At 45.3% G+C, this 22,207-nt stretch overlaps 1 protein-coding gene across 4 annotated transcripts in view; it reads left to right on the top strand.

Annotated features, from left to right (window-relative positions):
* Positions 1–1,604: 1,604 nt before the first annotated feature.
* ARHGAP26 (Rho GTPase activating protein 26) overlaps positions 1,605–22,207 on the top strand; it is a 416,457-nt gene continuing 395,854 nt past the window's right edge. Inside the window, exons 1-2 of one of the 4 annotated variants that reach the window (XM_074360863.1) lie at positions 1,733–2,444; positions 2,820–3,728. In XM_074360863.1, the coding sequence (XP_074216964.1) occupies positions 3,575–3,728 (154 nt within the window). In that variant the 5' untranslated portion in view covers positions 1,733–2,444; positions 2,820–3,574. Of the gene's footprint in view, positions 3,729–22,207 lie in introns of all 4 variants that reach the window. The other 3 variants (XM_074360866.1, XM_074360867.1, XM_074360864.1) reach the window with 3 other exon arrangements.

Raw genomic sequence — 22,207 nt, forward strand, 5'->3', positions numbered from 1 at the left:
TGCCCTGCAGCTACACTGTCCCTGGTCCTCAGTTATGTGAGGACTGATGAACTTTCATCATGGACCAGCCCTGTTCCCTAGGTTGTGTTCAGGGACCACGAGTGAGCTGCCCCTGTCCACATCAGATTATGTGAGCACAGAGATAACGTGAGAATGCTTTCCTGCTTTCTACACGTGAGCGGTAATTGTATGCCAGATGTAAAGTTAATTGGACAATTGAAGTCAGAAATAACATAGCTTTAAAATACATTGATACCAAAAGTGGAACTATTTGGACTAATTGTTTAGTTAATTTGAAGGAATTCAGATATTCATGCAAAGAATTTAGCCTAAATCATTTTGCCTAGATTATTTCTATATTTCATATGAAAGAGATTTCTGGGCCTTAACTGTTCTATTTGCATTCATGGCCACATCCTATGCTGTTACACGAGCCACAGTTTCTTCCTTATTAAACAGGTACCCCTCCCATGGGCACTGTGCTTCTTTGATGTACCTATTGCTGTTCTAAGTGCCAGGGCTGCACAGTGAACAACACAAAATCTCTATCTCATGAAGGTTATTTTCCAGGAAGAGAGAGACAACTGCACCTTCCAGGTCCCCGTTTCTGTCCTCAATACTACTGCATTCTGATTCTCCTTTTCAGATAATATTGCTGAAAGTGTGAGAGGTCTTTGTGGAAATTCTGAATTAAATTCATAGGACGTTTACATGCTTGCTATCCACACACTTACACATCTGTAAGTGGGCATATTAAGGTATATGTTTGTGTATATATATGTGGCACACACACTTCATAGCTAGGAAACCTGGTTCGAGTTACAACTCTGGGCTTCAATTTCTCATCTGAAAAATGGGGATTATCATAGTACCCATCTTACTTTATAGGGATTAAATACATATAAATAATTTAGCATAGTGTCTGGTACAAACTAAGAGCTTAACAAATGATAGCTAGTATATTATTAACACGTATTTATTACTTTATACACATTTGCCTAATATTCCTCAATAGGATAAAATAAATAATTGTGGACCTTATTTTGTTTCATTCATTTAACATTTGTTGAATACTTTATCATGTGCTAGGCCCACTGTGGCGGATTGTTTGTTTCTTTGTTTTTTTCAGAGATGGCCGTATTAACATCTCCCTTTCTTGTCACTTCCCCATCTAGAGGTACAGTCTAATTGCCATCTCCTTGACTCTGGGCTTGTGACTTGCTTGTAGCCAGTGAAGGTGGAAGAAGTGTTTGGCTTCCAAGGTTAGGTCATAAAAAGTGATGCAGCTTTCCTCTTGGGAGCTGGAATGTTCACAGTAGGGTCCTGAGGCCGCCATGCAGTGAGGGAACCCAACTAGGCCACATATAGAGACCACACAATGAAGCCCTGAGCCCACTTGAAGAGGAGACGCTCCTGTTACCATCTGACTTCAGACACATGTGAGACCCCAAGTCAGAATCAGCCAGCCAAGCTCCCCCCCAAATTCCTGACCCACAGAGACTATGAGAGGAAATAAAATGATCATAATTGTTTTAATCCATTAAGTTTTGGTGTGATATGTTACGTAACAATTGAGAACCAGAACACCTACTTTTAAGTGCTTGAGATATAGCATTAAACATATTTAGTTTCATGGAATTTCCATTTCAGATCTTTCTCATTCTTGGCAAGTGAGGAACAACTATTTTCAGGGTTTTAATTATCCATCTGAAGTTCTTTGGGCCTGCTATCAAGTCTAAATTTGTAGCTACAACTGGCAAATAGATCACATTCATTCATTCATTTATGCATTTCATAAATCAATCAATATCTCAACATAGATGCCTTCTCTGGCCCCCTGAGTTAGCAACCCCTTTTTGATGTTCCCAAGCACCCAGGCCTTCTATCCTAAATTACCATGCAGCATTTCTATTCCTTGTCACTTCTGTCTCTCCCACTAACCAGCAGCAAAGTTCATTCTGCCTTGTTCATCTTTGCTCCTCTAGCATCTAGCCTAGTGTCTGCACATAGCTGACTTATGTGAAAAACAGAACACGGAGACCAAAAAAAAAAAAAAAAAAAAAACTCCACCTAACTGAAAGGCTGTTAGTTCCCAGAAATACAAATAATTTATTCGAGGACAGTCCCCATCCTCGAGGAGTTCACAGTTCAGCACTAGATACTGTAGGATCCAGCCAGACAAGGGCAGAGAGTGAGCTGCCTGAGTTGAGTCCTGTGGTGGGACCAAAGGAAAACAGGGCAACAAATTGCGGGTGGAAGGTGGAGAGGGACACGGGAAAGGATGCTTCGTTTATTCCATAAATGTTTATTAATCGCTTAGCGTATGGTAAGCGCGCAACATGTTATTAAATGTCAGCCACTGTTCCAGGTGATAGGGATGCCGCAACGCACGACAGAACCAAGGTGGCTTGTGCTGGGGAAAGCTCACAATGCAGCGAAGGACGGTAGGCAATGGATGTAATTATGTAAAATTGAATAAATTGTATATTGTATATTGTGTGAGGTGCCCAGCAGGAAAACGACGGGCAGCTGAAACTCTCCTAAGGATTTTAGATCTTTCAGTTGCGGGCAGCTGTGGGCGGGTTTTGAGCAGGAGTGGCCGTGAGGGGGCCGGACTGTAGGGGGCAGGAAGACTGCAGGCAAGAGAGCTTGGTAATTTTAAGATGCAAATACGTTCTGCTCGACTGGAAGAAGGAGCATGTGCCTAGGGGCGATGGGGTCGCTAGGTTTGCTCGGAGTTCTCTTGGTGCAGGGGGCTGCATTTTGTGTGCAAGATCGATTGCTAGCAGTATGACAGGAACTGCATCCCTATTTCTCAGATTTTTCATGCTCGGCGCGTCTGGGCTCCTCCCCTCCCCAGACCTGCAGACGCACTATCTCGGAGCTGGATTCGGGTCGCAGGAGGCCGTCAAGGTCCGGGGTAACCGGGCGCATGCACCGCAGCGATCACCCTCTGGGCTCCGGGTCTGCAACAACCGCGCGGGCGGGAGTGGGCGGGGCTTGTGCTGCGGACCTAGGCGGTGGCGTTGGCCCCGCCCCCTAGCAAGGCCCCGCCTCCCGGCCCCGCTGATTGGGTTAAGGCCACGGAAGGGCGGGGCGTCCCCGGGAGGCCCGGGGGTCGGGCTGAGGCGAGGCGCTGATTGGTCCGGCTGGGATTAGGTCATTGCTAGCAGGTTCGTGCGGCCCGGACGCCGGCTGGGCGGTCGAGGCTGCTGTGAGAGGGCGCTCGAGGCTGCTGGAGAGCGAACGAGCGAAGGAGGCGGGGAGGCGGCGGCTGCACTCGCTCGACTGCTCGTCGGCTTCCCGGCGCCACTGCGGGTCTGCCGCTGCGCTTCCTGCTCGCCGGTTGCTCGGTTGCACCCCGCCGAAGCAGCCGCCCTTCGTCCGGGTCCCGACTAGGTTCGGGAGTCCTGCGCTCCCGCGGACACCGCGCGGAGGGCGAGCCCCGCGCCACACCTGTGGAGCCGGCGGCCGTCGGGGATTCCAGCCGGGGTCCCTCCGCGTGCTTGCTCCGGACTGCGGGCCTCCGGGGCTGCGGGGGAGGCGCGCCCCCCAGCTGGGCGCCGCGGGCACCATGGGTCTCCCCGCGCTCGAATTCAGCGACTGCTGCCTCGACAGCCCGCACTTCCGAGAGACGCTCAAGTCGCACGAAGCGGAGCTAGACAAGACTAACAAATTCATCAAGGAACTCATCAAGGACGGGAAGTCACTCATCAGCGCGCTCAAGAGTGAGTGCCCCTGAGCCCAGCGGGGACGGAGCCCCGGGGCGGGAGGGGCGCGAGGGGCGGGCGGGCGGCGCTCAGCGCTGGGGGTCGCGCGCCCGGCTGGTTTTCTGTTCCTGGGCGCTGAGGGACAGGTGAAGATGCTTGTAATCAGGAGAGAAGGGTACGTAAAATGGGCAAGCTAGCAACCGTCCGATGAGGAGAGAGACCCGTCGTCCGGCGGTTTGCATTCTGGGGTAGCCGAGAGGTGACCGAGCGCGAATGGGTGTGCGCAGCACACAGGTGTCCCGGGACTGGAGTGCCTGGCGCGCCGCAGTCTGTTGGGAAACCCCATCGCGTCCACGACTCTGGCTCCCCTGGGGAAGAGTTGCTCACCCCTGGGTGCCCAGCCCTGGGAATGGAGCGTGTCCCACCAAGGGGGCGCTGCCCCTCCTCGGGAAAAGACGAGTTTGCCTGCTTCGCTTCCTGGATGCAGCTCCAGCCAGCTCAGGGCCTCTAGGTTCCCCGAAAGGCACAGTCGCTGCCCAGAGAAGGGATGGGTGGAATGGTTGGGCAGCTTGCGATTCTTTGGAGTGCTGGCAGCCTGTAACCCCCAGATCTAGAATCAGGGCCCCGTACGTGTGCAGGTTCTGATTCTTGTGTATAGCAGAAGGTGATAGGGGTGGGAGTACAGAATCAGAGTGTTCCTTTACTCTAAACTGTGGGCGAGGGTTTAAAAATAGAACGAACATATCCTCACTCTCTCCCTCTGCAGCTCCCTCGCTCTCCTTTTTACCTCTCCCATTATCCTTGAAAACTAAAAGGTCTGAGAAAGAATGCCCTTGTTCAGTAGGAGTTTAAATTCATCCTTAGAGATTCTCTAACCTTCTGTAAAACCATTTTTGCAAATTTCCTTTTGGCAGGGGAGAAAATGAAATTTGCACCCTGTGTATAATTTCCCGTGACTTTCGCAGAGCCAGAGAGTGTTTCCTTCTGGCCAAACAGGAGTGCTCTAAGGATGAGCACCTTGGGTTGCTGAGATCAATTTTGGGTGCCTTTTCAGCTTACCCATTTAAAAAGATTCTGGTCTATCTTTTAGTTTTAAGAATCAGGAATAACATAAAGGCAGATCATGAAATTGTCTTTGACTTCACTTTTCCTTTCTCTGTGTTGGATTTCATAATAGTTGATATCTTTCAGCTAAAAAAGCTTCCACTGGCAAAGTGGGACCCTAGCTGTGAGAATTGTCCCCAAGCCTCTTTAAAGGAGACAGAGTCAAGTGCCTGAGATGTCATTTTGTGAGGCTGTTGCTTCTAAAAATGAAGGAGACAATGGAACCCCAGGGCAGCAAATGCCAGTCTTTTGGAGGTGAAATGAGCATGGAAGTGTGATGAGGCTCCTCAGAGGCAGGGTCTCTGCTGGGGGCTGTGACCTAAAATATATGAACAGACTCTTCCTTTGCCAATGACCAGGGCCATCCTTGTTTCAGGGAATATATAATTCCTGGTTTGGAGTAAGTTAGGGGCCCACTGGAATTTTGATTCCATCTCAGGCTGGCAATAATTGGGCCTCTGCTTTATTCAGGAAACATTTGGGGTGCCTGCTGTGTGCTGGATGTTGCTCTGGGCTCTGAGAAGGTAGCAGCGACTATTTTGTTACCCCTGTGGCTGTAGAGACTTACTGCTGGCCAGGCACTGCTTCACCCACGGATTAGCTCATATAATGTTATTCATTTTACAAACAGGCTTGGAGGACTCACTGCCCAGAGCCATACAGCACTAATGGCAGGGCTGTTTTGAATTCCCACATGGTCTGAGCCAGAGATGGAGTTCCTGCTGATGCCCAGCTCTTAATCCTGCCCCATCCCTCTTGCCCAGAACGGACCCCCTGGACCAAGCCTGTTGGAATTTGGACTTGCATTTTGTATCTTAGCCTTGAATCTGAGGAGGGTGCATTTGTGTGACTGGCAGTTTATTTTCCTGCTACTGTTTTTTGGCAGGGCAGGGAGTGGTGCAAGAATTCTTTGGGAAGGAGGAAACAATGTGGTGATAAAATTTAAGAGTTATTTGAGTCGTCTAATGGAATGGACCAGCTCTGTAACTCGGGGGAGAACTTGGTGTTCCAATCTCTTAATATTGAGCTCTACTACCAACTTTGCTCTCCTGCTCCTGCTACTACTTGAAGGGGTCATGTGACCTCTTAAAGACGGTGGAGGTGCCTACTATTTCCCAGACTTCCTGCATTGCATTTTCATTAGGTGCTTCTTACATTGTATACTAACTACTATGTTAGTATTTGTGTATTCACGTCCTTTAGATCATCTTTATCACTACTGGAAATGTAAAGCCAGTGTTTTAAAAAATACATACATAAAAATAAATAACACTGGTGTAGATAATTTACGGGCTCTTCCAGCTCTAAAATTTTATGACTTTATTTTATAATTAGTATTCACATTTCGTTTTGGGTTTAGGTTTCCTTTGTGTATTAATCTGAGGCAATAAAACTGGCCTCCAGGGTTTGCCAAATTTCAGCTAGATCATTATCGCTACTTCCACTTTATGAATGAGGGAACCGAAGATCGGAGAGGTCAGTAACCTACCCAAGCCATCACAGCAATTAAGTGTACTTGAACCCTTGAACCCAAGTTGTCTGATTCCAGAGCCTGTGCATTTAATCCTGAAACAAAACTGTTGTGTAGGTCTGTTGTCTCTTGAATCCCCTTGAGAATCTGGTAAACAAATGACCCCTTGCAGCCTTTCTCTGAAGTTCAAACCTCTGGGCTGGACACATGGAAGATGAGCAATAAAATAATTTGGGACTTACATTTCAAAAAATCCTTGAAAGCTCTTGTTTGATGTGGTGACTCCCAGTCACTTTTTTCTGTACTGATTTGTCCAGGCCTTTTCCCTGGTGGGCACTCTTCCCTTGACCTATTTAATCTGTGTCTCAGTCAAGAGGATTCTGTGTGCTTTAGTCTTTTTTTCTTTCTATAGAGATGATAGAGGCTGGGATGAAATTCCAACTTGCATAATTAAGAGCTTTAGGATTTCCTGGGTTTGATTCTTGACCCCATCATTTACAAGTGGACTCTGGCCAAGTCACTAAGCCTAAACTCCTCCTGTGAACAATGAGATAGCCATACTGATCTCCTAGGGGTGTTGTGAGGGCTAAATGAAACAGTGCATGTAAAGAACATACTTAGCTTGGAGCCTGGCACATAACACTACTCAATTAATGGTAGCTGTTGGTATCTTCCAGCATTCAGGGTGGGAGACTCCAAGCAAGAGTCACTAAGAGCAGATGGACGTTTACTGATTTGGGTGCAAAGAGTTAGGCCCATGCCTCCTTCATGCCAGTTGGTGGTAACTTACACAGTTGTGTATGTATTAACCACTGGTGGGAAAAGTCATGGTAACTCTGTTTGTATAAAGCCATGGTTATGCCAGAAAAAAAAAAGAAAAAAATAAGTAAGTCTCCCAACATCTTTGCTGTCCATCATAACATTCTGGTAGCTTAAATTGTCAGTCTTCTTGCTAGATTAACTATCCCCACTCAGTGGCCAAGCTGTCTGCCTCACTCGACCTTGTAGGAAAAGCTTGCAAAATGCATTAGACTTCATGTCTGACTGTCTCATGGACTCGACAGCAAATCAACTGTGGTTTCATGAAGCTGAAAATGAATTAGGCTGTTGGTTTTGAGAGGGTGTGTGGGTTTTCAGAAACTGTATTTCTGTCCACCTGCGGAGTTGGTCTGTGTACTTGTTCCTAGGGAGATGCCCCTTTAGGTTTGACGTTTTTTCTCAGAGTACCCTTCCTTATTCTAATAGTCTAAGGTGGGTGGGGTGGGGCAGAAATGCACATTTTATAATACCAGTTTTATTGAGATAGAACTTGCCTTACTATACAGATCACCCATTTAAAGCATCCAATTCAGTGGTTTTTAGTCCATTCACAGAACTGTGCTGCCATCAACCTTAGAGCATTTTCAGCACCCCCAGAAGAAACCCCATCTCCACCTGCAGTCATTCCCCATCGTTTTCTCCCAAGTCCTCCCTCCCCACCATCTCGTCCTGCTCAACCACTAATGTGTTTCCTGTCTCTATGGATTTGCCAATTCTAGACACTGGGAGTGTCATTTTAATAGTTTTCTCCAGGATGGTGGTGAACAGCTATAGGCACAGAGTTCTTGATTGGAATTTCAAGTGGGGGAACTTTGAATCCATAAGCTGCTCTCCTTCAGGGGGTTTAAATAGAGGGTGAGGTCCCAAAGACTGAACCATGCCCTGGGGAAAACCCAGATTTCTCATAGAGGGGACAGGGAATGGATTCATTCTAGCTGATGGATGCAGAGGAGACTACCAAAACAAGATGAAGGATCCAGCCCCTTCTCTCAGTGAGCTTTCATTCAGTCAAGTTGGCGCAGGGTGTGTGATACTAAATAAAGCCTTACTCTGGGGTTGGTATCCTACTGGGTGACACTTTTTTTTTTTTTTTTTTTTTTTTTTTTACAAAGTGAAGTGAAAGTATTTATATTTTCCTAGCTGAGCCCGTAGTTTTCATGAGGCTTTTTGGGGATGACATGCCTTTTTCACTACATTCTCAGTGGTTAGCAATTCTGAGATCTCTGACCTGTATCACATCTCCAAGGCAACCACAGTGGATTTTAACAGAAATAAGTAGTCTAACAAGGATGCCTGCAAAGAAAATAACAGCAGTAGATTTTAGCAGTTACTTGTCTGTCAGTGTCAAATCTTAAATTCAGGGGACATTTATCTTTTAACAGAAATAGGTTTGTAGAAATCTGTAGCCTTGTATGTAAACAAAGCAAAAGTCTATATTTTGAACTTGAACCCTAGGAGAGGTGGATAAAAAGTCTGATGTACTTAAGTCGGATCATACTTGTAAGATTTTTTGTTAATGTGTGAAAAAAGAACATTTAGATAGTGTGTTACTTAAGAGAAAAGAAAGAATGAGATCTCAGTAGTTTTAATAATATCTGCTAGAGGGCATTCATGAGGTTCAAGAGGGACCCTGAACTCATGTTACAGGGAAAAAAAAGTAAAAATTGTTTCATATCTACATTCTTAAATAGTGCACTTTGTCATTGATTGCCTTTAATCTAAATGTCCAATCTGACAGGTGTGTTCCAGAAAAAGCACGTATGTCTTAAATGTTTCAGAAGTCTTCTTTGCTCCTAGGTGGGTAACCAGTCATCTCCAGGAATAATGCCACCTTCACACTGGTCTGGATTCTGGAAATTAGTCATCCTCAATGGCACTTGACTTAACATTCTTTTTGTAGAAGTCCCTCGAAGAATCCACTTGGACTCCATCTATATGTGACTCCATCCCCTTTATGTAGACAAGGAGCACATCCGTGTTGAGTTCATTTAAGAAGCGGACTCTGAGGAGGTAACTGGAACGCAGTGACGTGCAGGCTGAGCAGCCCCAGATCTGAGGAGCACAGTGCAGCGTTAGCAGCCAGGTCTGTGTTATCGGGCAGACCTGATGGTCACTCCAGGCTCTGCCACGTAGACACTGTGATGCCTTGGGAGCACTGTCAGCATCCTCAACAAACAAAAAACAAACAAACCAATGGAAACCTTGCCGGCAGTTCTTGTTGATTGAGCTCTCACCGAGCGCCCAGCCCTCTGCTAAATGCACACACATCTTGTTAGCCTTTCCCACCATCCTGTGAGATGAATACTCTCATTTGTCTGCATTTTAAAGTTCGGGGAACTCGTCTAAGGTCACACAGCTAGGGAGAGGTGCAATCAGGTTTTGAACCTGGCATTGGACTGTAGGGCCTTCTCTTGAACGTGACCCTTCAGTGCTTCAGTAAAGATGCTGGCGGTGAAGATGTACATTCTTCAGTGATCTAGACCCTAGAAAGGAGGGACATGCAGCAGGTGCTAGGTTAAGTGAGAGCAGCGTCCCCGTTGTTTTTCAGACTCTGAGTCCTGGGCAGGAAGAGTAGCTAAGATTCTGTACTGTGCCCTGAAGTTCTGTGTTTCTCTCTTCATCGTGGGATTAAAGAACAGTTGTAGGGTAATGAGGCAGATGGGGGCGTCTGACGAGCTCTTGGATTTTTGAAGCAATTGAGTTGCTCTTTGGGGTAGCGCCGATTACCAATGATTCGCTCTCTCTTTAAAGATTTTTTAGAAAATACATACTTTGCTAGTATTAATTTCTTTTTTTATTAAAAAATTAAAAAATTGGCATATAATTCATACAGAATTTTTTTTAGTGTCAGGGGTATAACATGATTTGGTATTTGTATGTATTATGAAATGCTCATTGCAGTATGTCTAGTTAACATCGGTCACTATGCATAATCAGAATGTTTTTTTCTTGTGATGAGAACTTTCAAGATCTACTTTCTTAGCAGCTTTCACATATACAACTCCAGGACTATTAGCCATAGTCATCAGGCTGTTTATCACATCCCATGACTTATTTTATAATTGAAAGTGATTCTCTTTTAACCAGGTAATAAAGCATTGCACATGGAGGCTGAAAACCTGTTCCTGGGTCTGATTTGTCAAGATAAATAGTTCATCCTCTTTGCTCATTAAGACAAGAGTTAAAAAAAAAAAAAAAAGAAAAAAACATCGAGTTGTTTGCTTTTCCAGAAATTGACACAGTATTGTAAACTGACTATACTTCAATTTAAAAAAAAGGGAGAAAAAAAGAGAAAGAGTTGTATGCTTTATAGCACTTTGCCCATTTGTATTTCTAGGATTTGGTGTAGGGTTTTTGCAGTAATGAGATGAGCCCTTCATTAATGGTATAAACTCCCAAAGGATGTTCAGTGTCCACCTGCTTTGTTGAGGAGTAATTATATTAGTCACAAAATCCTAATGGAACAAATGGGTATGGAGTTAGGTAGCAAAAAGTTTTTTCTCAGTCTCTTTGCTTTGCTTTAGCACCTTGTGAATACAAGAAAAAAAAAAGGCATTTCCTAATTATTTGTAAATGGTGGTAATTTGCAGTACTGACATTTGCAGTATTACTCATACAAATATAAACAGCGGCAAATTATATCCAACAAGATTTTGTAGTTTTTATATAACATTGGCTTTAAAAAAAAAAAAGCCTTCCACTTTAATCCAAGTATTCTGTTCTCCATTGGAGTGAATAAATTGCATCTTATCTATAGTTCTCAGCTCATCAATGGAGGCTTAAGCCCCTTCCCTCCTTTTTTAAAAAAAATAATAAGTAGACTTTATTTTTTAGAGCTGTTTTCAGGTTTACAGAACAATTTAGTGGAAAGTATAGAGAGTTTCTCACACTTACTCCTCTCAGGTGGTACATTTGTTATAAAAGTGATACAGTGTTATTAACTAAAGTCCATAGTTTACATTAGGGTTCCCTCTTCGGGTTGTATATTCTATGGGTTTTGACAAATGTATAATAACATGTATTGGCCATTACAGTATCGTGCAGAATAGTTTCAATTTCTTTGTGTGGACATATGTTTTCATTTCTTATTTCATTTCCTACCTAGGAGTATGGATAAACTTAGGTTTAATTCTTTAAAAATCTATCCAGCTGTTTTCTGCAGCAGAAACATCCTTTAAAATTCCTACCAGTATTGTCCAAGTGTTCCAATTTCTTCACATTATCACCAATACTTGTTATTGTCTCTCTTTCTGATGGTAGCCATCCTAGTGGGTGTGTCTCTTGGTTTTAATTTGCATTTTCCTGGTGACTGACTCATCATATAGAACAATTTTTCATATACTTTTTGGCCATCAGTGCGTTTTTCTGCTGAAATGTCCATTCACATCTTTTTGTCAGACACTGTTCTATATTTTGGGTTTTTTTTATCCTTTTACTTTGTCCCATAAAATTTTTGATGATTAACTGAACACCACTTGGTATATTTTCTCCCTTTACCCTCATTTGGGGACTTTTTGCTTCTGTTTGCTTCAACCTCAGATGCACCTGAGTGATCAGTTTCATGTCCCAGGACTTGGAAGGTGATTCTGATGAGGCTGTGGTTCAGATTTCTGCTCTAGTTAGGCTAGTCAGTATCCCTCTGGGGGGAGGCCCCAGGCTGAGCTTCCTGCTGCTGGCCAGTGTAAGCTAATGATCACAAACTCTATGAATTGACAAAACGAGAATGCGTCAGGGAGAAACAGTTATCACCACTGAGCTACTGGGGAAAGCATCTCATGAAGGTGACTCCATTACCCTGTCTGGGCCATTGCATTTTTAAAAATTAGCCAGAGGAGGGGTGCCAGGATGGACCTGACACTCAAAGTGGCTTTTCTGGATTAAATTTCTGACTGACCCTAGTTTTAATTTTTGAAATTATAACCCAGTTTGTTGCAGATTAGTTATTTTAGGCCATCCGAGGAAGGCTTTTTATTCAACAGATATGGAGCCCTGCTCTGTTCTTACTGTGTCCTCCAAGCCCTAGACTTGAGTAAGGGTTTTTAAGGTGGTGGTAACGGGGGCAGAAGTCGTGAGACGGGAGAGCTCATGGGGTGTCTTAGGACCAGCAGGGAGGCCAGTGTAGCTGGAGCAGGGTGATGGCAAATTAATGGGGAGAGAGTCCGGAAGCCAGGTCCTTGAAGTCTTGAGTCTCAGAAAGGACCTTGGGTTTCACTCTAAGTGTGATGGGAAGCCAGGGGAGTTTGTGACATCATTCTACTTGTGTTTCTAAGAGATTATGGGGGCCTCTGTGTGGCGAATGATATAATGGAGCAAAAGTGAAGGCAAGAAGAGCAGTTAGGAGGCTGTTATAATAGGGGAAGTAAGGCAGTGGCATCTCGGGCTGGGGGGCAGCATTGCATGTGGTGGTCAGGTTCTGGGTATTTTTGGACGTACAGCCCTTGGGATTTGCTGTTTGATTGCATTTGGGCTATGAGAAAAAAGAGGGAAGTCAAGAATGATTCAAATGTTTTTAGCTGGAGCAATTATGTGAATGATGGTGCTATTTTCTGAAATAAGACTAGGGGAAGAATTAAATTTGGGGGGAAGTTAACAGTATAAATGGATGACCTAATCTCATAAGCAAAGACAAAAAAATTACACAGTTCAAGAATACATTCTCATTAAAGAATCAAAGACATATACAGAGTAAAGCACCCCCTTGCTTGAATTAACCACTGGTGTGCTTTTTTTTCTTGTCTTTTTTTCTGTGCATATTTGTTTTTTTCACGGGTGGGGTTATAGAATATGAATTAGTCTGTGTTTTGCTTTTCTGGTTGATACTATGTCTGGAGAGATCTTCCATGTCAGTACACAGTGTATTCTTCGTGCCTGCAGAGAGCTCTGCTCTGGGGAGATACCATAGCTTATTTGCCCCATCTACTCTTGAAGGATATTTTCATTGGCTCAGTTTTTCAGAGAAGAGCACTGCAGTGATCATCTGCACACCCACCTTTGTGTGTGGATCCCAGCACTTCCATAGGATAGATTCCTCAAAGTGGAATTGTTGCCAGCCCTCAAGCTCTTTGACGTCTACTGTTTAGGTCCTTGTGCGCTATAGCCAGTTAGTATTTGTCTGGTGCTCTTTTGAGTGTGTTGTTATATTGTTTCTGAAACTTAACCTTTTGCTTAGATTGGAGGCATCCTTAACAGAACAAGCCCTTCTGTTAGGCACTGACACGGATTTTAAAGGAACCAGGGGATAGGAAAAAAAATGTGTGAGAGAGAGAGAGAGAGAGAGAGAGAGAGAGAGAGAGAGAGAGAGAGAGATTACAGTTAATTGGCTGTGCCCTAATTAGCCTTGAACCTGTCCAATATCCTTTCTGAGCTGCAAGTTCTTACCGATAAAATGGGAGATAGGATGTGGCTTTGCCCATATCTAATAGACTGTTCCAACTCCAAATTTTAGGGAAATCGCATTTGTTAGGGTGTAGAGAAACAGCATTAGTGGCCAGAGGAATATTTACAAATTAGTGTCACTGGGGTTTACACATTTTTGTAGCAACCCAGAATGGAGAGAGAGAGGAAATAGTAAGGAAGACAGCTTGGCAATGTGGGCCAGAAGCTGTCACGGCGTGTTTATATCTGGCTCATTTCACCTTGGTTGGAAGGCACAGAATGCTGCAGAGGGTGAGCTTGGAGATGGGGCAGTGCTCACTATATTTAGAAAGAGGAGATTCCTGGGGTTAGGGTGGCATGTGTGTGTTTTCTTTGCCAGATGGACAAAGGGTTGAGGGGCTTGGGAATTCTGGGCCAAACCCTGTTAATTGGCTGGCTTCTCGGGGCCAAGCCAGTAGCTCCATTTTGACTCCTGCTGCTGCCACGCAGGAAAAGCCAACATAAAACCCATTTTGCACGGTTTGTAAAGACACCACAGGTAGGTTTCAAAGCTCATCTGATCTTGCTATCAAACGTGCTTTTAAGTTTATTCCAGGCTAATTTGAACACTCTGAAAATAGGAACTGGCTCTTCCTGTGAGACTTTGGGTTGCTCTCCAGGCAGACTGAGTTGAACTCGAGGCTGTTTCTGTGCCACAGAGACTGTCAAGCAGGACCCAAAGCCTAACAGATTCCTGCCTGCGTATCTGCTTCTTACACTTGTAGGTCAGATGTGGAAGATGATTATCAGCTGAGCCAAGGAAATAAAATTAAAAAGACATTTTTCCTTTAATCTGTACCTATGTTTCTTTTTAAAAAGTTTATCTGAATAAGTAATACCTGTAAATGGTGCACAATTTAAAAGGGACAAGAATGAACGGGAACACTGTCCAATCCCTCCTGACTCCAGATCCCTAGTTCTTTTCCTGGAGGCAACGTTTTACCCATTCTTGGGTATTTTCCAGATAGAATTTATGCATGTTCCAGCAAATACATATTTATGTATTTTTCCGGTAGCATGCCATATGCACTCTTCCGCATATATTTGCATTTGGCCCTGTTTGAATGTATTTTGAATATTATTCCACATTGGTACATATAGAGCAAATTCATTTTTAGCATTGCATTGTATTCCGCTCTATGGACATAACATAATTTATTTAATCTGTCCCAAAATCATAAACATGTAGATGATTTCCAGCCTCTTACCATTACCAGCCATGCTGCTGTGAACCTCCTGGTACCTGTCGTGGGCATGTGAGTGAGTAGATCTGTAGGATGAATTCTAGAAATGGAACTGCTGGGCCAGAGGGTATGTACATTTTTCATTTCAGTGAATATCTTATAGGAATGTTTCTGAAAAGTTCTGAGTGAACTGAATTTTATAAATTGCATTTTAGAGAAGAAAGGAAACTCACTCCTTAGTTTATTATAGAGCGGCCTCTGTAATAAAACAATGTTTAGAGTTTTTTCCACTTCCTACTCTGCAGTTTGTATGTACTTTTGATTCTGGACTCAAAAGCCACAAGAGAATCATTCCCTAAAATGAGACACAGCCAGACTGGGAATCACACGTAGGGCCCCAGAGACCTTGTTTTGCGCTCTTTAGCGAGAGTGCTGTTGAGTTTTTATCTTTGTGCAGTGTGTGCATTATTCTGCAAGTTTGGCAGGTGTCAAGGAGGGCAGGCTTCTACCTTTGATGACTGGAGATGGTGAGTTTGGACCCATAGGTACACCTTGTCTGTCTGCGAAGCTTCTCTGGGCGGGTGGCGGGGTTGCTGAGTGCTTTGTCCCACATTTGTCTTCTGGCTGCCTCTTGGGCAGGGCTCAGCACTTCCCCTGGTGGAGGACAGGCTATGCCGCGTGTCCTTTGTGGGCTCTGTTCAGTGCCAGGCGTCACTTGTGCTGGGGTTTCTGGGATGGGGCAGGCACAGCCCCTGCTCTAGGTGCTCAGGGTCTTGAAGCGGCTGGGGAAGCACAGACACTCCACAGTACAATGGGGTGATTGCTGGCAGTTTAAAAGGGTCCTTGGGGGAGGGAGCAGAGAACTTGGGGAAAGGCACTGAAGGCTTATGAAGTCCAAGGCGGCAGTGTACCTAAGCATCGTCATTTAAAACCACCTCCGTTATTTCTGCCCCATCTTTACCATGGTTTATTCACTTTGAAAAAGTCTACTCATTAAAAATTACATTCATTTCAAAAGGGAACTTGATAGCATTCCGAAATCATAGGTGTGTTGTGGTCAGCAGTATTTTTTTTCCAGGATACCTTCAAATAGTCATTGCCATAATAATTACATTGAAAACTATTTGTGACTGTATCATCGACAACAGTCCCTATTTTACCAGTGATTTGAGCTTCACTCGCCTAGCATTGCTCCAGAGCAGAAGTGTGTGAGAGAACGACGCCGTCTGGCCATCGTGCTGGTGGGAGGGTGGCAAAGATGTGCTTCTCAGACTAAGGTGCAGGTGCCGGAGGAGCTGGCAGCATGCCAGGGAGCATGCAGAGCAAGCGGCAGGGAGGACACTTGGCTGAAAATCTGTTTTACTCAATGAAATCATCATTTGAATATTCAAACGCCTGTAAATATAGAGGAGAAATTGAGATTCCCCGGCACTTTGCATGGGAGACCTGCTGGAGTGGCTGAAGAGGAGAACATAGTCAGCAGCGGACGGGGGAGGAAGGACCAGGGAGGTCCCCAGGGCTTCTGTCTTAGGTCGTGGGGCGCTGGCTGAACTGTACACCACAGAAGGACCACGGTGTGTGATGGGGGCTATGGGGCTAAGTGCCCTTGCTGAGTTGTTCCCATGGGACCTACAGACAGAGACACCTACCACGCAGTGGGAAGCATAGGTCTGGCACTATGGAGAGGGGTGGGGGTACTGGTGTAGGTTTGGGGCTCACCAGGAGCTGTTTGTTAGAGGCCCAGGCAGTGTTCTCCACCTCAGCTGCCCATTGAAATCTCCTAAGGGGTCTGGGACCCATCCTTGGAGATTTTAATGTAATTTGTCTGGGCTGCAATCCAGGCCTGGGGAATTTAAAAGCTCTCCAGTTGCTTCTAATGTGCAGCACTGGTGGAGAACCACCGGCACAGAGAGGAGAGAATGGGGCCTGAGACCATGGAACATTCAGCAGGAGAGGTGGGGAGAAGACAGATGGAGAGACTTTTGCTCTGGTTAAGTACGAGGTGTTTCATCCTGGCCAGTTTGAGGGGAAGGCTTGCCCAAAGGCCTTTGGACTTTGCCTTTGGAGGTGGAACAGGAGAAAGTGCAAGGATAATAAATACCCGCTTTACATTATTATTGTGAGGAATAAATGAGATTACTGTAGGTATGGAGATTAGCAGAGGAAGCAGGCCAGTGGTAAGTGCCCTGTAACTGGAATTCCCTGATTGCCATTTCTAGATTATCCTTGTAAGGAAGTGTTTCTTAAATGTAAATGTGTGTCAGAATTTCCCTGACTGCAGGTTCTCGGGCTCCCATCGAGAAGATTATGGTGCCCGGGGTCTGGGGTGAGGTCTGGAGATCTGCATTCCTTGCAGGGCCCCCAGGTGGTTTGCATGGAGGAGGTCCTCGGACCCCACATTAAATCAATCAAGCCTGAAGAGATTCTACATAAACCTGTCTCAGATCCTTTGACCCCCGCTTACTGTGCACAGGGGTACCGGCCAGCCTCAGGTACCTGGAAGGTCAGGTCAAGGAATGATGGAGGATTGGCTCCAAAGGGTCCAAGTTCTACCGACTTGAGAACATCTCAGCATGCGGTTCCACACCTGGGATCCAATTGTCCCAGGACCTTGGCCTGTGAACCAGGGCCCTTCTGTAGCATGGGGTGGGGGGAATCCCGGGGTTGGCGGGGGAGCTCCTGAAAGGAAACCTGATGCCCATGGGCAGTCACAGGGCACATGTGTTCCCGGTGTTCCCACAGAGTGTCCTGTCAGGGTTAAAGTCATTTGGGGTCAGAGCCTGTAATTATGTTGCGCATTTTTTTCTTTAAAAACCTGCCGAAGGCATAATGAGCTGGCTGAGCTGTTGCATAGCTAGAGGGGGCTCTGTCTTGGGGAGAGCAGGAAGGAGACTGGGTGATGGCTGTGGAGGGTGGGGTGCCCCAGACCCAGAGAGAGCTCATCTCACCTCCTGCCTCAGCGGTGCCCTTGGGCAACTCATTTCTGGCAACAGCTCCTCCCTATCTCTGTTCTGATCTCAGCTGGTTCTCAGCCCTCTGAGGAGGGCTGGGTGACAAGCCGACCACAGCTGCTGCTGGTGGGACCGGTGCTTTACCCCTGACGTTTGCTTCTTAAGAAATTCTGGGGGCTGCTCTTCCGAAGACGGGGATTTTGCGTTAGTGCCTTGAGACATTTGACACAAAGCCTACCCTGCACGGCTTATCCAGCAGAGCATCAGTCTCACAACTCTCGCTGCGGGCGATACGGAGGCCAGGCTGGCCCTGGGCACGGATGCCCCAGTATCTGCAGCCTCGCTCCCTGCTTCTGGTCTGCTGACCAGGCCTTCGAGACTGCAGATGGCTTTGCTTGCTGTGGTCTCCCGGCCCTCTGACTGCATCCGCCCTGAACTCAGTGTGCAAGGTCAGCTGTCTCCCATATTGCCAGCTCTGTTCAGAGCAGCAAGATGGGCTTTCTCTGGGAAGAAATCCTGTTGCCTCTCTACGTAGCCAGCATGCTTGGAATCAGTTCCCCGGCAGGGAAGCTCTGCTCCATTGTGTAAAAAATTGGAGTGGAACTGAGAGCTTTTGGCCCCTGTGAGTTTTGGGATCTGTCTTTAACTTGCTTCCATCTCCCCCCTGTCTTCTGGCTGGGCACGAGTTAACACCACACTGGGATGAAAGGACAGCACCACAGGGCTTGGGGTTTTGTGGTGGGAGGCACGGAGTTTAAGCGTGAAGATGGTCACCAGATGATAATAATGTAAAATTCGCTTGTCTTCCCAAGTCTCAGTTCTGAATGTTGGGGTCTTATCTGCCCTCTGCCCTCCAATCCGGATAACTGAGACTCTTTAGGAAAGAAGACTGAACTGTTTTTCGATGGTTATCTTAAATGAGAAACGTGTGACATGTTATGGAGGAGAAGAATGACTCATGTCTCTCTTACTGTGACACCTCAAGCGGTCGGATTATGGAGCTCCTCACACGTGCCAGCACAGGGTTAGGCAGCGGTGGCCAGAGACTTCGGAGGTCCTGCCTTAGGGTTTGTTTTTTAAAAGCAGCCTAATGAGCTGTAATTCACATACCACACAGTTCACTCCTATACAGTGTATAGTTCATGGCTTTTAGTGTATTCGCATCATCCATCTCCATGAGTGATTTTAGAAAACTTTCATCACCCATTTAGCCATCATCCCCAACCTTCCTGTCCCCCCAGCCACTTCCTTAGGATTTTAACCCATAGCCCAAAGTGTGGCGCTCTCCTGTCTGCTTTGTCCCTTGATCGTGCTAAGCTCCATATCCTTTTCTTGGGTGCGTCCAGACAATTTGTAGCTCTCCAAATGCTGCAGTTTCACTGCCAGGGCATTTGCATCTGGAACTCAGTTTTCCTCTGTTCTCTTCACCCCCTGACAAATATGCTAGTGCAGCAGGACTAATTCAGCCTCATTCCTGAGTGCATGAGGTCTCTGGTTAGGGCTCCTTTTATCCTGTCTCCCTCTCGGTTCTGATCTTGCTTTGGAGAAAGTGATCTGGTGTGAGTGGGAAGGAGGACCCAGCTTCAGTAGGTAGATGGATGCGTTGTTTTGAGCAGAAGAGAGGAACTTTTGTTTCTACAGAAGAAAAAATTTCAGTGATATTCTGATTAAGATAATTGCCTTTGGAGGGTCTTAGCTTTAACCGTTTTAGGAACTCCTGATAAAGAAGTACATTTCTCATGTGCTGAAATGAATGGTGATGGCTTGTCTCAGGCCTTCCCTGTCAGAGACCTTGAATTGTTCCAGGAAATTCCAGCTCGAATGTAGAGGACACATTCTCTACCATCTGTATGCTTTCTCTTTCCCTTGTTTGCTTCTGTCCCTTTTTCTTTTCCTTCTTTTTTCCTTTCATTCTTTCCCCCACTCCATGTCACCTTGCCATAGGGCCCCAAAAGTGACTGATCTCTGACCTCCTGATTTTAGGAAGAACAAAGCCTTTTGTAAATGGGAGTGACTTGAAGCCAATATCTGGAATTTTAGGATTATAGTTAAAAAGACTTCTAGATTTGAGAAGGCTGTGAATCCATAGAACCAGGAAGAAGTGTGGGCTACGAGTAGGTCCTGTCTTGTAGAAGACATTGTGTGGGGTCCCCTTTCCTGGTACCCTGGCTGCGTTAGGTTCCAGAGGGAAAAGGATGCTCAGAACCAGTGTGGGTACAGAACATCTGGCCCACTGGTCAGCTGCTCTGACGGGGAGCTTATTTTCTGCTTCTCTAGTGGGACCTGATGCAAGTCTCATTTTTATCACTGAGGTGGGGGTGCTGTTAAGATTGTTTTTAACGAAAGTAGGTCAGTGATTTATATTTCAAGAAGATATATATATAAATTTGGGGACACTGAATGAGAGCATGTTTTTTGGGTTAGTTGAACAGGTCTAAATATAATTATGTATATTTATAATGCCAGTTAGAGACCTAGAAACCTAGTTATCATAGGTCAGGAAACTGGATATAAATCTGAGTCTTTACCAGTAGAATCTGCAGAAATAATATATTCTGGACACATGTCAACGAGCCCTGGATAAGATAGCTTGTATCTCCCTCCCTCGAGCTGCCAGCTCCATGGCCCACAAAGCCTCTAGCATAAAAATAGCAGGATGCCCCTTCTACTTTCTTCTGGGGCCTGTATCCCCCCCCCCTCTTTTTTTAATCATATGGGCTAATCATTTAAAAAAAAATCCAGCAATCCAGAACAAACTTGTATTTTTTTTCTGATTGTACAGGTAATGCAGATTGATTAGAAAAAGCTTAGAAATGACAGCTGAATAAAAGAAGAAGATGCAAATCCTGCCATTCGTACTGATTAGGGATACTCATTTTGGTTTTATCGTCTATTCTATTCAGGGGGATGTGGTCATCTTCCCGTGTCATTAACCACGCGCTCAGATCGTTTCCAATGGCTGTGTGATATGCCAGGTGTGCTGTGTCAAGATTTACTGAACCCGTGACCTATTTTTGGACAGTTTGGTTATTTCTCTCTTTTCTCCATGATCGTTAACCAGTCTATACTGAATGTTCTTAGAGATACGCCATCATTGTTGCCTTAAGCAAGTTTACATGGGCTGCCCTGTTTCTTTTCATATGTTTAAGATTCAACTCCCACCTCTCTGCTTTTTCCCTTCTTCCTACCAGTGGAGCAGAACCTCGGGGACAAAGAGATGTCTCTTCAGAGTGCCTCAGGATAAGGAGTCCCATGTATTGAACGCGTGAGGTTATGTTTACTTGAACAATAATAGTAGTGGTAGCATATCTATCACCATTTAACTGTTTTGTTACGTGTTTTACAAACTTTATTTCATTGTACCTTCACAGCAATATTATGAGGTGTGTGGGCTACCGTCCCCATTAGTAGACTGGAAAGCTGTGGCACAGAAAGCAGAAGTAACTCATCCCACCAAAAAGTATTGGAGTCAGGGATTGAACCCTGATTCAGTGCCAGCTCTTTTGCCCGTAACCAGTGCCATGCTGCTGTCATCTTAGCCCAGTCCCTTAAGTCTTCTGTTTCTTCATTTACAAAATGGCAATGGTTGTGCTCTCTTGAGAGCATGGTAAGGGTTAAATGAGGTCGTGTGTGAAAAGCCGCTGGCACAAACGCGCAGGAGCTGTTGCCACACCCATGATGGATTGTTTTCACCTTTTATAAGGTAGGAATAATACAGATATTTTAAACATGAAATCTTTGTATGGTCTCTGTAGTGGAGTCTCTAGCCTTCTCCCAGGAGATGAGACCACATATTAGGAATTATCTCTAGAAATTAGACTGGGCCTCGTACTCTGGCCGTTATTATAATGAACTTAGTCCAAAAGTCTTGATTTTCAACACGTCCAGTCCACAAGATTCTGCATCGTCTTCAGGACCGTTTGGGATGCTGACTTGTCAAAAAACATTATAAAAGTGACACATCCCATGAGTTCCCCTGCCATCCCACCCCCAGCCTCATACCCAGAGGTAAATAAACACTTCCACTTTCTTGAGTAGGCAGCTGACTTCTAACAGGGAATCCTTCCTTGAGTCTAACCTGAGTATCAGTTGCAGTGTTGGGCAAAAAGTTGCCGTGTAGATAAGTGTCGGTGTTAGGTGGAGGACGGCGATCTCCATCCTCTGGTCATTCCCAGCTCTAGTAGCTTTACTGCCCACCCCACTCCACCCCACCCTGACCCCATCACTCCTGCCTCTCTGAGAACTTGAACACATGGGCGGTTCTGAGGAAAACAGCAGCACGGGGCATTCTGGCAACATATCTAGGCTGGTTTATCTGGAGATCCAGGACAAAGGAACTCTTCTCTGTCCTTAGGTTTGCTGAATGTCTGAAGTCATTTTAAACATAATAACCCATGTGGGAAGCTGATTGCCCTAGAAAGGAATCCAGGTTTGGGGACTGGTAAGATATTTTGTTTCTCTTGAATAGGAGTAAAGACAGAGTCTTTACTTCATTAGCTCAGTCAACAAATATTTATTGGACTCCAGCTGTGTACTAGGCATTGTTCTAGGTAT

The sequence above is a fragment of the Camelus bactrianus genome, chromosome 3 (genome assembly GCF_048773025.1).
Source record: "Camelus bactrianus isolate YW-2024 breed Bactrian camel chromosome 3, ASM4877302v1, whole genome shotgun sequence".
In the NCBI taxonomy this organism is placed as follows: Eukaryota; Metazoa; Chordata; class Mammalia; order Artiodactyla; family Camelidae; genus Camelus; species Camelus bactrianus.